The following is a 16,816-nucleotide window of genomic DNA, read 5'->3' on the forward strand; positions in this document are numbered from 1 at the left end:
TGAACATTGAAATGTCTACCAAGTCTGTGACTAACGTTGATAAACCGAGGATCAGAAACGCTATTTCCAGTTGTAAAGCGATTATCTACCATAAGTATATAGTAGCCGAACAGCTTTGGGTGCTTTTCTGATGTCTTTCTAATAACGAAGTTCTTCTGGCACTATAGTAATTGCGCTGCTAAGAGTCTCTTCTTTGCAATGGAATCAACGGTGTCCATTACGTAGGCCACTCGGGGAAAGAATAGCGCGAGACAGCGAAACCATGTCAGACGAACAGGATCGGCATTTCTCCGCAATGTCACATCCACTCAACGCCTCTCCACGTTTAACCCCAGCTTCTCCCCGCAGATACGCCCGCATTCCCCCAGATCATCGCGCGGATGTCTAATTTTGGAATAGGATGTTATGGTGTAGCACTCTTTGTACCACCGGGTTAGAATACCCCGAGTCCTTGATGGACTCCATGGGGTGTCGTAATGCCATGAGCTCGTGTGAATATTATCCGAGGGGAGAGCGATAGTTATGTATACACATTCTATCCTCGTTTTTGGTGTATCTATTCCAGAATAGAGCTTATGATCGTGCTTCGCTTCAAAAGTCATGTTCTTGGTCACAGGAGCAAATTGGCTAAGAGGGAAATGGCTCTCTTGGGCTATTACTGGTACGTCTATTCCCAGGATTCCTACATCTCATCATGCGACTAACCGATATTGCGTGACAGCGGCAAGCTGCCAGGGCTTTTTACTTCTTGGATACGATCAGTATGTCGCCATCTGTGAAATAAATGCACGCGATCCATCTGTCAACCAGTCAACTAACAGTGTATATTGTATAGGGGCGTGATGAGCGGCATCATCGGGGCCAATAACCAGTTCGGAAAAGACTTCAACTCTCCCGATTCAAATCTACAGGGGATAATCGTCTCAGTGTACGATGTAAGGCTATCTAACCAGGAAAGAAATGACACACATACCAATGGGACGTTACTTAATTTTCGATGCATTAGATTGGCTGTGCTGTTGGATCGCTTGGATCTCTTTTCCTCGGCGATCGTGCCGGCCGGAAGTTCATGATCATGCTTGGAGGTGCCATAATGATCATTGGGACCATAATTCTTGCTTCATCGACTACACTAGCCCAGTTGTTGGTGGGAAGGATAGTAACGGGTGTTGTACGTCGAGTTTAGGGCTGACATCATTCTATTGGAGCCGATTCTGACGCTGGGCTCTTAACAGGGAAACGGGTTAAATAGCTCTAACATCCCCGCTTACCAGAGCGAGCTTTGCGATCCTTCCAAGAGAGGAATGTTGCTGAGCTTGCAGGGTACGGTGACAATTGTCGGCCTATGTATAGCATATTGGCTTGACTTTGGATTCAGGTACGATTGACATACCCGACTCCATAATATGATTCATTCTGACAGCGATGTTTAGTTACGTCGACGGCTCAGTTCAATGGCGCTTCCCAATTGCATTTCAAGCTTTCTTCGCAATCCTTCTTGTTCTTCAGATGGTGCCGCTGCCTGAAACACCTCGTTATCTCATTCTAAATAACCATAACAATGCCGCCGGAGAGGTCCTTGCCCGCCTGCATCCCGGAAAGAATGTCACGTCCGATCACCCCGATGTCGTCTATTTCAGGAGGCAGATAGAGACCGGAATTGAGACCGAGAGTGCTGGAGGCCCTTTCCGATACAGCGAGCTTTTGACGGGAGGCGAAGTGCAGAACTTCCGACGCGTTGTCCTATGCATGGCTGTCAACGTCATGCAACAGTTCACTGGCTCCAACATGATAAACTATTACGCACCTGTCGTATACCAGCAGACTATGGGACTGTCGAGAACCCTCAGCTTAATTCTTGGAGGGTGCACTTCCCTGACCTATCTCGTGGGATCCATAATTCCTCTCTGGGTGAGCAACGCACCTCATAAAGCTCGGCCGTGAAACCACTAATAGTATGATAGGCAATGGACAAATTCGGGCGTCGGACTCTTCTGATGTTCTCTGCATCAGGGCTCTGTCTCTGCTTCAGTCTTGTAGCCATCCTACTCTCCAGAGAAACCAAGTCTACCGCCTACGGAGCCACAGCCATGGTGTTCCTCTTCCAGATCTTCCTTGGTATTGGATGGTTACCAGTACCGTGGTTCTATCCTTCTGAAGTTACGACGACCCGTATCCGGTCGAAAGGTCAGGCTCTAGGTTCCTTCATTAACTGGATGTGCGTCTTCACCGTTGTGCAAATCACACCCATCGCCATTGCGAACATTCAATGGCGGACATTTATTATCTTCGCTGTTTTCTGCTTCCTATGGATTCCGATTGTGTACTGCTTCTTCCCTGAGACAAACCAGCTAGAGCTAGAAGATATTGACCATCTTTTTGATAACGGTGGTATCACTGGTGGCGTGTGGACCAGCAAAGGAGGTAGAACTGTGGAACGCAAGCATCATGAACGTGAGACGGAATTTGGAACATCTGCAAAGGAGGAGTTAGCAGGGAAATCTGCTGAGATAGAAACTGCTTGAGACAGAGTTATGAACATGATGCTTTAGGCCTAATGTGGATTGAATATAGACTTCTCGATGCGAGCTCATATGTGATACCGTTAGTAACTGAGAAATGAAACTAAAGACAAAAATGGACTTAATGAATGTATCTAACTCGGTCAGTATGCCCTTCGGTTAAATTTGACAAGTCAACTGACGAATTTGGCTTCCAGTAGGGATTTCGGTTAACTCCGAAGCTTGACTCTAGCAGCGCGCAGCTTAATATGGATTGCGACTTTAGTATGCTATTCGATCCAATACAGGGAGCTGAGCACTGCAGCACTTTCACCAGTATTTGAGCTGGTAAGACATCTTCCCATAACTGCCATTCAGCCGTAGATCGTTTAGATATATAACATGCAGGCTTTGTCCACGCAGTTACTCCATAGTTATCTGACATAATAGCCGTACCCCCTCCAACATATCCATTATCAAAACCGTCAGCTGACGTATATACGAGCTCCAGACCAACGACATAGTACCACGCCGGGTGCAACATGAAAACTGGTATGATCTACAGTTCGACTAGTCTATATTAATGGTTAATATCATTTTCTTACTACGAAGTTCGGGTCCATCCCATCTCGTTGATGGCATTAGTTTTCTCCGAAGCGGAACAAGCATTGACGTAGATCATTTCTGTTCAGTACCTCCGTACTATCGTATCCCCAGAAAGTGAACTTGACTAACCTGACCGAAGGGCATCGCGCATGACTAGCTTTCTAGATCTCTTTATAACCGATTGGCTAAAGTATAGGGGATTGTCGAATCATTTCTTACTGTGTTCTAATTCTAGCCTGTAATGTTACATTTTGGACGTGCGACCCCCGCCATTGTGGGGGAACAAAGCAGCTAGAGAGGACTTCTGAGCAATGATATATCATCGAGTCCAAAGTCTTAGTATCTTCGCCAAGATGGAGGACATTCAGCAGGTATAAATAGCCGCGCATTGGCATTACCTGACAGCTTATTACCTACTCACTGATGGTGATAGTCAGTGACGACGCTTATATCGTCGTACTTCAACTCGCTGCCAGAAACGTTCATGATGCGTCTCATTGACTTATGGAGAGGACTGCTGTTGCTTTCTGCTTCGACAGCGACATTTGCGATAACAAATAAACAGACTGAAGCGGTGTGTATGTGAACGCCCTTTAATGTAATAATATCCTGGATAGATCATGACCATATCTCAGTGGTTCCATTTGCTCTCGACCCCCTACCTCTGGGCAGCGTCACACCCAATGGCTGGCTTCGAACAGAACTCGAAACATCCGCCGCTGGCCTTGGTGGGCACCTATTCGACTTTTGGTCCTTTGTCGCAAATTCCAGCTGGATCGGCGGCGACTCTGAATACAGTGACCTCAACGAAGCGCTTCCATATTGGGTAAATGCAATGGTCCCGCTCTCTTATACCCTACAGGACGAACGATTGAAAAGCAATGTGCATTATGTTGTCGATACTATCATCGACCGCATACAGTCTGATGGATGGATAGGTCCGGAAACGCTGGCTGGTGGAGAACGAATGATCTGGGCGCGTACCTTGCTTTTTCTTGGATGGACTAACTTGGTCGAAGCGAATGCGACTTATGAGAAACCGATAATCGACGCGATGCATCGTTTTAACAGGTTGATGAACACAATGCTCAAGAATAATGGTACCGGGATGATTTGGCATGAAGGAGACAAATTAAGCCCTTCGGATTATGTCTGGTTTATCTCGAGAACTGAAGACATGATGGTTAGTTTGCAGTGGCTGATCGATCATTATCCTGGTAACCAGACCGATATTTTGAAAGAGAATATCGATCTCATACACCATTTTGGATCGAAGTGGGAGGCTTGGTATACCAATGGCACTTATGTCACGCAAGATCTTTACGATGTTCCCGCATCGGTGACGACTGATCAGTGGCAGTTCTTGCATGGCGTTACTGTCGCTGAGGGCAAGTGATTGATCTTTAGTTTCTTTTTTCATGCTGAACCGGTCGTAGGTTTGAAAGCAGCAGCGGTCCTCCGAAGATCCACTTTCAATGACAGTCTTCTTAAGACAGCAAAAGACGGCGTATGTGCGCGGTTACCCTTGAGGCTCTTTTCATGTTCTGACTTATATTCTGAATAAGGTTGACTGGACATTCGAATACCATGGTGCAGCATCTGGTACAATTCTGGCAGATGAACGTTTAGATGGCGTTAATCCTTACTACGGATCGGAACTCTGCACAGATGTTGAAACCATATACTCGCTCGCATACAACTACTTCGCGATAGGCGACAACGACTACGCGGATCGAGCCGAGAGAGCGGCGTTTAACGCACTTCCAGCTGCTGTATCTGGGGACTGGTGGAGTCACCAGTATATGACGCAGCCCAACCAGCCGTATTCTAAGAACCTCTCTTCAACCCCGTTCTGGGATGTGAATACCCAGGGACAGACTTTCGGACTGGAACCGAACTATCCTTGTTGTACTGTTAACCATCCACAAGGGTATCCCAAGTTCACTATGTATAGCTGGTTAAAGAAGGGCGAGACGGGACTGGTCCATGCTCTTCTGAGCCCAAGTCATGTCGAGACTCAAGTGGCTGGCGGAGATGTCACCGTTGACTGCCAGACTGATTATCCATTTCGAAATGAATTGACATATACCATAACCACAGACAAGACGTTTGAATTTTACGTGCGTGTTCCGGGATGGGCGACTGGAAGTACTATCTCCAGCTCAGACAAGGGACAACAGGCGGGTGAATTGGACCCGAAATCTGGCTTACGGGGTATCGAAGTTTCCCCGGGCACCACTACCATCGAATATAATATCAGCGAGATAGCTTCGAAGTTCCGCACAGAGCCACGCGCAAATGACACGATCGCCGTTTACCAGGGCCCGCTTCTATACGCGATTCATATCCCTCCTGTGGTTTCGTCGGGACCACCGAAGCTTTATAACAATCAACAACCCTTCGCACCTGGCACTTACCCACCACAGGCGCATGATTATCAGATGTTAAACAGCACAGAGTGGAACGTCGCCATTGATCCTTCAACTATAACTTACTATGACGGAGGCGAGAACACTGCTCTTCCTCAACCGACGTGGGATGATGGTCAGTTGCCCATGTACATGACAGCCAAAGCATGTTTGATCGACTGGCCGTTATTCAGAGGATCGGTTCCGGGATGGCCTATTCTGAAGGAGGATCGAAAGTGCTTGGGTGATGCGTTTAATGCGACCTTGCGACCATATGGAAGCGCAAAGTTGCATATGGCCGAAATTCCCACTATCGATTTGTAAGTGTTATTCTGTTGCCTTCTCCTTGGTGAAATTAGGCAAAAGAATCGTGTTTGGGATAATTATACCAAGATGGAAAGGCATGTAACGGAGTGGAGTGCTGTATACAATAGTGTTGAGAAAAAGGGATAACACCCTTCATTCAGATAATTGTGAGTGTACTCTGGATACCTACTTAGTACAGAATTCATCCAAAACTATCTGCATTTATTTCGAAGGACAAAGAATAAACTATAGAAGGTCATTATAAGGGGAGACTTATATATGAGGTTTCAATGTCATCATAATCATAATGGGGGGGGCGAGCGATGAAGACTGCAGGCAGATGCCGCAGCAACTTAGCGCACCGTCAAGGGAATTCAGCCTGATCGACTCCGCCACACAACAGAGTCCACATTAAATGTTCATGCACTGTGTACTTTATGCGGCAGCTGACCAATAACAAACTCTATCTCAACACCTAAATAATAAATCTGAGGCTTCTAAAATTATAGCAATAAGTCAGCCTTGCGATCTCCCTCTGGACTGTGATAGAAATAGTACCGCTGTACGTTTAACGCCTCATTGTTGCCTACAATTATGTGTTGGACAATATCCAATTAGACATCTACCCTTTGACTATATGCTGTTGGTATTATGTTGGTGTCTCAGACAGTGTTTGAGCTGGTATTCAGTCGCTACCTCTATAGAATCCATGCCAATATGGCATGGAACGGTATAGTGGAGGAAAGAAGCTTGGATTCTCCCCTCCTGTTGGAGAGGTGTACTAAATACTAGCTAAGCCTAAGGCGGTATAGGATACTGCTATTTAGCACCTCTGTGCCCCTTTATAGTATTCTGTAATAAATTCCCCCCTTTAGAAAATATTATTATCTTTATTAATATTATATAAATATAAATAAGCTTATATATTCCTGCTTTTTTTTAGTCTGCCCTTATATTATAGTTTGGGAACTGTTGCTGCTATATCTATAGTTAGCTTCTTCTTAGAATATTTAGGCTTATATTGTAATACTAGTATTAGTGTAGATTTAATAGGATTATCTGGCTAAAGCGGATATTTAATATTATATTCTATAAGTAATTTAGAAGCTCCCTAAGATAGCTTATATTTTAGATATTAGATATTATATTCTAGACTGCAGTTCTTCTAGTATACTAAATACTTTAGAATAGGCGAATTTTAGTTGCGCTTAATACAATATTAATTAATTAATTATTTAATCTTAAAATATTGCTATTCTTTTTTATCGGTAAACTTAAGTTTATTTAGTACTCTTATTATAGTAGGGCATTTAAATAGATCTTAGCTAGGCTATAGCTCTAAATAAGCAATAGAAAATACTAGGTAAATATATTAATAAGGCGAGAGTTTAAGTTTATAAGTTAATTATCCTACCCTCTATATTATTATAAAAAGGCTAGTGTATTATACTAATAGTTTAAGTCCTAGCATAGCTATAGATAGCAGGTTATACTTATAGTATAGCTATAAAAGGACTTAGTTATTTAATATAAAATAGATTAGAGTATAAAGACTATTATATTAATATTTTATATCTATTACTATTATTATTATTGCCTCCTATATATTAATACAGCAGGTAAAGTCCTAGCTTTATAATAATATAGCTATAAGTAATATAGGAGTATTAAGCTTAATTCTAAAAAATAGCTTATAAGGTAAAGACTTAGTAGAAATATTTAGAACTAAATTTAATACCTCTTAAAGCTATAGTAAAACGCGCAGCTAGGCTATAATATTATCTAATATTGTAAGATAATATTAAAGTATATATTTAATAGTCTAGTTAGTCTTTTTAGACTATTTATCTATCTACAGGTAATATAAAGTAAAAAATATTAAATTATATCTAAGTTATTAAAATATAGTATTTTATATTTTTAATATAAACTTGCAATCTCTATTAGAGATAATAGTATATAAAATACCTTAATCTCCTAGTTATAAGTAGGTAATAAAAGTATTAGCTTATACTATAGCCGTTTAAACTATATTCCTTAAGATAAAAGTTACTCTCTTTATAAACTTATAAGTAACAGATATAATATAATTAAATTTATTACTTCTTAATAGGCCTAAGATAAAGTTAATAGTTATTATATAAAATAAGATTAGTAATATTATAATAGGCTGTAGAGAGCTATATAGTCTATAATATTATATATAGTTAAAAAGATAAGCTTTATAGTATTATATATAATAATATAGTATTTTAAAATACTAATAAATAAATAAACTATCTAGGCGTATAATAGTGCGTTTATATCCTAGATAGCCTGTGTTGTTATATATAATTTTAAATATATCGCTAAGTAAACTCCTAGAAATATATAGATGCTATTAATCTATATACCTATTAATAGAGTATAATAAATTGTTTCTTATTATATATAATAACTCTATAGTATTATCTCCTAGTTTAGCATTTAATCTAACTATAGTAATAATCTTAGCCTATTATAAATTAGATTTATATCTTATAATAATTTAGGCTTTAAATATATTACTAATACTAATTAGGGTTTATTAGTATAGTCTTAGATTCTCTATATCTACTATTATGCTATAATATGCACTATAGTAGCAGTTAATATCTTTAAATATTAGGGCGTCTGGGTTAATTATAGGCGATTTAAGATAAGATAGTATATTTGCTATAATATTTATATAGCCAGGCTTATATATTAATATAAGTTTAAATCTCTAGATATATTATAACGCGAGAATAAGGCGCAGGTTTATTTTATTAGTAGATATTAACTTTAGGGATATTTATTTAGCTATTATAATTATTATATTATAATTTATAAAGATAATTAATAATTTTTTTATTATTTTTATTATATAATATATCTTTTATAGTGCTTATATTAAGCAGGCTACTTCTATTTTAATTAGCTAATATTATTTTTTAGCTAGATTAAGCTATTTAGATAAAAATATTACTAGCTAGATATAGAGCTTATTAAATATAGCTTTTATATTTAAATATATTGCTAAGAGATAGTAACTATCTAGTATTATTTTAGTTTTATCTTATAGATAATATATTATAATTCTAAAATTAAACGCGCTAGTATTAATATTATAGTAGAGTTAATATATAGTATTATAATAAATTAAGAAGGATAATAATTAGAAATAGGTATAAATTGCCTTAAATATATTAAATTCTGCTTTTATTAATATTTTGAGTAGAGCTTTTCTAGTATAGCTTTCCCTTAGTTTACTCTTAATCGAGGCTATCTTTAATAGTATAATTCAGCGTTCTTAGAGTAGATTAATAATTTTCGCATATATTAGGATATATTATTAAAACTAGCCAGTTAATTTAAGGTAAGTCTCTAAGGCTTAAGCTGTTTTAAGGAAAAAAATATTAACTACTGCTTTAACTTTCTTATTAATAGATATTATACTTAATAAATCTATATAATAGTTAAGAAGTTATACTAAGGGAAAGCCTATAAAGGATTTTCCTAGGCTAAGCTTAATATTTAACTTTTTTATCTTTTTAAAGACTTAATATAAGTATTTATAATATTAGTTAAATATTTTTAATGCTATAATAATATTATTAATATATATTCTTATAAAATTATAGAAGGGCTATAGATAATAATCTATTTAATATTATATATAAGCTAGTATATTATAGAAGCCTATTATTATAATATTAAAAATCTCCTATTTATAATAAGATACTATAGAGAGCCTATTCTTATAGTCTTAATAGATATACTATTAGTATTAAAAGGATATAGTATTAAATACTAAAATATATAGCTTACTAGTTATTAATATAAGAATCTTCTCCTATAAAGGAATAGGATAAATATTAGGTTTAATAATATAATTAAGCCTATAAATATTTACTACTACTCTCCCTTTATAAATAATAATCTTATTATACTTTATATTGCGCTAAATAATAAAGATAAAATATCTATTAGGTATATAGGTTACTATATATTTTATATAGCCCTATTTATATAACTTATTAAATGTCTAATCTACTACTTTGCGATCCTTTAGGCTTAGAAAGTAGACTTTAGTATGCTTTAAGATGCTAAATTCCTATCCTTATTTTAAGAAGATTATTAGCTATTAGTTAGAAGAAATATTAGTTAAGTCTTAGTCTGACTATATATTATATAATATTATAACCTATTTAAGCCGGTAAGTAATATTAAGGGTACTGTAGATAATAATATTATTATTAAGCTTTTATTTAAGGTATAAATTACTGCTTTATACTAATAACCCTTTAATTTTATTAGTAATAGGCGTCTAGGCTAATAGTACTATAATAGGGTTAATATAGAAGGTATATATTTTCTTATAATTGCTAATGCGTCCTAAATAAGTCTTATAAGAGATTATTTATTTATTAGCTATAATATTAATAGCTTATATAAATAAGAAGTTTGTGTTAATAATATAGGTATATAGACTAACTCTATAATACTCTAGCTTAAAAAGGTAATCTTAATCTATAAGCAGATTCCCTTTAAAATATATTAAGATTTAGATAGAGCTATTTAGCAATATTATAACTTTATTAGTTAAGTAGACTAGTTATAAATATATATAATTTAGCTTTGCCGTTATTATTAATAGAATATAAATATCTCTAATAGTAGTATAGGCTAATATTATAAGATATATTAATAAGCTATAGTAACTTATTATATTAATACTTAAGAGAAGGTTTACCTTTAAATAATTAACTAGATATATTTTAATATTTAGATAAAGCAGTACTAATTTACTATTCTAGGTTGCTAAATAGTTTAAAATAATATAAATATATTTAGTTAAATTATAAACCGCTAGTCTTATCTTATTAATCCTTATCTTAGATATCTAATAAATTTCTGCTTGCGAAGCGACTTATTTAAGAAATTTTTTATTTATTATTATTATAAAATATCTAGAATTTAAGTAAATTAGCTTAGTATTAAGGCTACCTTTAATATATACTTTTACTATAGTATAGTGCTATTTATAAAATATATAGCTAGATAGCGTTTAAGCAATTAAAGAATTAGCTTAAATAAGCTAAGGTATTGCTATAGTTACGCCTATTATTATATTTAGAGTTATTATATAGAATTTAACTATTATATTTAAAGTTATATTATTAAATAGTATAATTAGAGATATATACTTCTAGTAGTAATTTATATCGCGTAAGTGCTTATAGAGCTTATTATTTAACTTAAATATTTCTTAGTAAAGCTAATATTTAAATATAGAGACAATTAGTAATATTATATAATATATAAATATATTATAATTATTATAGCTATAGTCTAATTTAAGCTTAGAGTTATTATAATAGTTATAACTGCCCTAGTTAAAGTATTTCTTATATTTTAGCATAGGATCTTAGATATATTTAAAATGTATCGTATAGTAAGTATTCTTATATCCCTGTATATCTATATCCTCTTAATTATTCTCTATTATTCCCTTAAATTATCTTATAATATTGCTACTATAAGCTATAGCTTATAATTAGGCGCTTATAAAAGAGCTATAATTATTATATTGCTAAGAGTATAGTTAGTAAGTATTATTATTATAGTATTAAGTTTAATTCTATAATATATAGTATTACTAGAGTTAAATACTATATTACTAAGGTTAAATGCTATATTACTAAGGTTAAATATAAGGCTAGACTAAGGGCTATGCCTAGTTTTAGTTCTATTATTATTACTAATTACCTTAGTTTATTTAAAAAGATAATATTATATTTAAATAGATAGAATAGTTAAAGTTTTAATATAAATTTTTATTCTGTATAAACTATCTTAGGGCTCTATCTCTAGTCTAATTATTAGTATTAGCATTATATTAATTCTGCCTTAGTATAACTAGGAAAGGAGAATAATAAGAAAAGGGAGTTTTTTAATTATTATAGTTATATTATTAATAATAATATTTATTCTTATCTACTTATTCTTACTAGATAATATATACTTCCTTAATATATTTAATAAAGTTAAAGAGTATAGTATTAGGTTATAGTACCTATATATCTTATTTTAAAAATAGTAAAAATTTATTTTATATAATTAAAAGCTAACTATATATTTTAATAATGCCTGTAATATGCGATAGTCGCAATATTTATTAGATAAATCCCTAGGGTATCTAACCTGCAGCGATATCCTATATAGTATAATATAGAGATTCTAATTATCTTATTACTATAATAGTATTAAGCTTAAAGCACTTTATTATTATAGGGATTTATTTTTCCTTAATTAAGTAGTTCTATAGGAAGTTATAATTACTATTAAATAACTCTACTATATATTATTATAGTGCGAGGCCCTATAAAGATCTTTAGATATAGCCTTAGATTAAGGCTTCTCCTTTTATTATAGCTAAGTTATAAATATAGTTAGTAAAAATATATATATCCCTATAATATATATAACTGCTAATTATAACTATTAGGCTTATACTAATATAATTTATATTATTAAGGTTAGGGTAAAAGTACTTTAGCTTAATCTACTTTTACTAAATATTATTAACTATAGTGCTTATTAATATACCTAGGGTAAATCTAGGTCTAATAAGGTTGTTTAAGTTTATGAGATATTCTAGGTTAAGGGGTTAACTAGAGTATCCCTTATTATAAACTTAAGCTCTTTGCTATTATATTAATTATTAGTTCCTTTATTATTAAATTTACTAACTTATTTAGCTATTATAGTAAGCCCTTAGCTTAATATAGTAATTCTAGAAAATCTCTATTATTATGCGATTCTAATTAGATAGTTTTATAATCTATTAGTTTATACTCTTAGCTATTTTCCTGTTAGACTTAACTATAGTATCTAATATCTTCTAAAATATATTTATTAGTATAGTATTTAAATTAGGCAGTATATTTAAGCTATTGTTTATATTTAGATTTACTATAATATTATCTGCTAAGGCTGTATTTTAGAGAAATCTGGTCTTTATATAAGATAGCTGTATATGCGTGCGTTATTTCTAGATAGAGTTGCGCAGATTCCCAGGAATAAAAAGAGATAAGGTAAATATAGATGCAATTATTAGAAACACAGGGATTTTAGCTCCTAGTCTTATATTAGAGTTATTAATATTACTAGTATTATTAATATATTTAAAGAAAGAGAGTAAGTTAAGGGAGTCTCCTTCTAGTTATAAGATAACTAATATAGCTTAAAAGGACAGCTCTAAATTTCTTTTTAACTATATATATGCTCTGCTAAGCAGTTATAATAGCTCTTCTATTTTAAGATATTATTCTCTTACTTCTATTTATTAAGTTATAAAATAAGGATAATTTAGTAATAATATTACTTTTCTTAGAAGGCTCTTAATTGTATTATTTAATAATATATAATTAATTATCTAGTCTGCAGAATATTTAAATTATTTAGTTAATACTAAGGCTGTATATAAGATAATCTATAAAGTTTGCTTATATACTGTAGACCTTTTTTATATAAAGTTAGGCTTTAGATAAAAGCAAATAATAAATTTAATCAGGTTTAATATCTCCCTATTAAACTGGTTCTAGAACTATAAAGTTTCTGACTAAAATGCTATTAAAAAAAAGGCTATTGCTAAGGTTCTAATACTTAATAAAGGGAGAGTAATATTAATATACTGCTTATCAAACAATAGCGTTATTATAGAGTCCCTTAATAAACAGATATAATATTAAATATTAAATAAACAGGATAGATTATAATAAAATAGATGCAGATTATAATAAAATAGATGCGGGTTATCTTCCTATAGTAACCTTAAGGTTATAATACTTAATATTAAATCTCAGGATAGATTAAATTAATGAAACACACTTTATTATAATAGGGTAAAACGAAATTGCTAAAATCTTAATAAAGGGAAATAAGTAAGTAAGTATTAGTAGTAATAGTAATCAGTAGTAGTAATAACTAGAGATATAAGACTTAAGATAGTAAGGGGAATAAGGAGAAGCTGCGGAAATCTGTTAGTGTTACTAGATTTAATAAAATAATAGTTTAATAGTATAGAGATAATGCTTTTAATAATTTTTAGGGCTATCCTAATGATAGTAAGGTCTTAGTAATACCCTAGGATATGCTATTAAATAGCATAGAACAGTATAGTAGAGGAAAGAAGCTTGGATTCTCCCCTCCTGTTGGAGAGGTGTATTAAATACTAGCTAAGCCTAAGGCGGTATAGGATACTGCCACTTGGCACCTCCGTGCCCCTCTATAGCATTCTGTAACACAATATGACGCCAAAAATGAGGCTTAAATAGATGTACCCTGCTCACAATCCCAGTTGAACCGTTCTAATGATTCTGGGAGGCCGCGTATCTACTTTCTCAGACCCACATTAACATATAAACGCAGTCTTTGTTTGTCCACACACTTCCCTTCTGCAAGAAGCCAAAAACTCATCACTCCTCTACCCTCCCTACTTGACAAAACCAGATCAACAACTTCTTGTCATTTTCCAGTGGTGTTCTCATTCTGAACCTCATACAATGGCATCTCGACCATCATCCTTTTTCGAGAGTTTTCAGGACTTCGTACATAATCCCTCCGCCCCTGTAAGCGCCGAATTCACTCGTCTGGCAGCGCTTCGCAAATGGAAGGTCAACTCAAAGACATACCGCAAGATGTGGAAGAAATGTATCTACTCGGAATTCGAGAAGAATTATGGAAAGGAGTTTTCTCGTCTTCAGTGCTGGCAGAACCTATGTTCGGAGCTCCAGATTGGTGTCTTCGGCTCTATCAGACAGTGCAAAATGGTAATGTGCGCGTCCAGATTTCATGAGTCATATGGGTTGACTATTTCTAGGCTCTTTCCAAAGTTTACGTCAACCTTGTCGATTTGTTGGATAGCCGTGCTACGGGAACAGTTGTGAGGACGTTTCGGACATTGAAACAATTGCGGACATACACTAGAAAGACGGGGCGCTATTTCCCAAGGGATGAGGCGAAGGAAGAGGGGTTTATCAAGGTTCTTCTGAAGCGCATTGTATGAGGCAGAGGTATGTCGACGAGGATGAAGAAGGCTGCCATGAGCGGCGGCCGTCGACCCCTGCATCCGCTAGAAGCATAGTGTATAAAGCGAATCGTGTTGCAAGGAATAACAAGAATGATACGTGGAACTTCTCCTTTTTACCATCCTATCCTGAAATCAACCGCAGTAAACACAACATTTTTCGAGTGTTGTTGAACCTTCGCGATCCATTGCAAACCCCGATCGCTATTAGATTCACTGACTTTTTTCTCAAATTTCGGTACCTGATTATGGGTCGAGTGGTTCTGGCTGACGATAGAATAGAGAAATAGATAGCATGATGTTTCCAGCGATGAAAATAAGCTCTTGGTCGACCAGATAGAGATTGTTTTGATCCGGAGAATCTTAAATACTTACAGCCCCACAGTTGATCCTCGGGTAGATATGTGTGTGGGCCAATCGGTGGATCATTTTAGTTCCAAGTTGTTGAACATGGTTATCCGTAGCGTACCAGATAATAATAATCGCAATGTATAGTATTCATAGATCAAGTAACTATATCATCCTACTTTTCCAGCACGCGCTTAATTCTCTAAAAACGTGGTATGAAAGCCATTGTATAATCACACACAAGAGGCGGCTATACACTGTCGGAAATAGCCATGAGCCAATCGGAACGCAAGACATCCCACCCCGACGCCTCCCCCCAACCCATGCGACCGTCCAGGGACAGATTTCAGTACCAATATGCCATTCCATTCAGCCAGCTCTAGCTGAGTATGACGATGTTTGCGATGTATAGGTGACAGTATGCTCATGTTTGGTGTCCTGTGATGGTCTCGGAGGTGGTTCTGACGTTGGGGATCTTGGAGTCGTTGGTGCAATGACCTGTTGTGGCAGCGCTGACGTCGGGAGGCTGGGGGCGGTGTCGGCCGGCAATATATGCTGACCTGCCGGCCAGGTACTGGGATTAAAGACGGCCAGCGGAAACGGGGAGGATGTAGATGCATGTGCAATCTGTGTTGGCAGGTATCGACGGGCAATTACAGCCTCGAATTCAACCGTCTCCGATCGGACTATGAAGAGACAAGTATGTTAGATGTGTTTGTTGAGTACTAATACCGTGTTACGGCTACACGGTACCTTGCTCATGTCGGGTGCGACGAGTTTCCCAATAAGTTAGGATTGCTACAATAAGAGATGGAATTCCCACAAGAAGAGAGATAACAGAATCAACTGAAAGTGCAGTCATTTTATGGCCATGAATAATAAATTATATGAGCGCGATGTTGGTCCGTAGTCCTGGGACACCATCCAATTTCTATAGTTGACTGCAGCTGCTGATGGGAGATATATAGCGGCCCGTAGACGAGTAACCGCCTTGACGTCCGTCGTCTCCCCTTGTTGCGCTAACACATGCTGCGGCAGTGCGACAATGTTGAATGCAGGGCCTATCGTGATTCGACGGGTAAGGAGCTAGAGAAGTCTCAGCTCCACTCAAGTGCGGGCTTTATAAAACTAAGCTTATTCTGGAAGGAACAAGCTACGTCAATCTACGCCTCCAGACTGTGGTCACTGGCCAGTTGCTTAATTCATCCTCCACTAACAGCTTAGGTCGCCAACTAAGCACATAGACAGCTGCAATGGCGGCCATTCACAGCGCCATTGCTCCTTACCAAGCGCCATGCTAATGCAGATCGTATATTGCCCTATCATCATCGACATCACTGATTACCGTGGCCCTACAGTTAGGTACAGCAGGCTCATAATAGGCGTCACCGGTTCGGATTGATGCTCGAGATAGTATGTCGACGACTCGACTGGGAGCAGCGCCATTTTTACTCGAAGATCAAGCAACCAGCACATATTATGACAGTACTCTCGAGTTCGCACATGACAGTTCTAGTCCTTATGTAGTTAATCGGCAGTGGGCGCCGCAGGATCCG

General features: G+C 35.8%; 3 protein-coding genes across 3 annotated transcripts; all 3 read left to right on the plus strand.

Moving 5' to 3' along the window:
- Window positions 1-303: 303 nt before the first annotated feature.
- Window positions 304-2,885, plus strand: C8Q69DRAFT_453484 (general substrate transporter). Its single transcript, XM_028629629.1, has 7 exons — window positions 304-661; window positions 722-761; window positions 836-935; window positions 1,007-1,171; window positions 1,236-1,378; window positions 1,434-1,911; window positions 1,965-2,885. Exons 1-7 carry the CDS (start codon window positions 601-603, stop codon window positions 2,523-2,525), a joined length of 1,548 nt encoding a protein of 515 aa, XP_028489693.1. The 5' UTR covers window positions 304-600; the 3' UTR covers window positions 2,526-2,885.
- A 105-nt stretch (window positions 2,886-2,990) lies between these two features.
- C8Q69DRAFT_453495 (hypothetical protein) lies at window positions 2,991-6,122 on the plus strand. Its single transcript, XM_028629630.1, has 6 exons — window positions 2,991-3,187; window positions 3,247-3,478; window positions 3,541-3,685; window positions 3,743-4,495; window positions 4,544-4,614; window positions 4,673-6,122. Exons 2-6 carry the CDS (start codon window positions 3,419-3,421, stop codon window positions 5,837-5,839), a joined length of 2,196 nt encoding a protein of 731 aa, XP_028489694.1. The 5' UTR covers window positions 2,991-3,187; window positions 3,247-3,418; the 3' UTR covers window positions 5,840-6,122.
- Window positions 6,123-14,388: 8,266 nt separating this feature from the next.
- Window positions 14,389-14,891, plus strand: C8Q69DRAFT_441103 (hypothetical protein; the record flags this gene model as incomplete). Its single annotated transcript, XM_028628717.1, has 2 exons — window positions 14,389-14,655; window positions 14,706-14,891. 2 exons carry the CDS (start codon window positions 14,389-14,391, stop codon window positions 14,889-14,891), a joined length of 453 nt encoding a protein of 150 aa, XP_028489695.1.
- Window positions 14,892-16,816: the final 1,925 nt, after the last annotated feature.

The sequence above is a fragment of the Paecilomyces variotii genome (assembly GCF_004022145.1).
Source record: "Paecilomyces variotii strain CBS 101075 chromosome Unknown C8Q69scaffold_1, whole genome shotgun sequence".
Lineage (NCBI taxonomy): Eukaryota > Fungi > Ascomycota > Eurotiomycetes > Eurotiales > Thermoascaceae > Paecilomyces > Paecilomyces variotii.

Bases quoted from the DNA above. Each gene is read 5' to 3' on its own strand.
- C8Q69DRAFT_453495 (XM_028629630.1), top strand. From the start codon at position 3,419: ATGATATATCATCGAGTCCAAAGTCTTAGTATCTTCGCCAAGATGGAG. The intron at 3,479-3,540 runs GTATAAATAGCC...TGATGGTGATAG, and splicing joins AGATGGAGGACATTCAGCAG to TCAGTGACGACGCTTATATC. The intron at 3,686-3,742 runs GTATGTGAACGC...ACCATATCTCAG, and splicing joins TAAACAGACTGAAGCGGTGT to TGGTTCCATTTGCTCTCGAC.
- C8Q69DRAFT_453484 (XM_028629629.1), top strand. From the start codon at position 601: ATGTTCTTGGTCACAGGAGCAAATTGGCTAAGAGGGAAATGGCTCTCT. The intron at 662-721 runs GTACGTCTATTC...ATTGCGTGACAG, and splicing joins GCTCTCTTGGGCTATTACTG to CGGCAAGCTGCCAGGGCTTT. The intron at 1,379-1,433 runs GTACGATTGACA...AGCGATGTTTAG, and splicing joins TGGCTTGACTTTGGATTCAG to TTACGTCGACGGCTCAGTTC.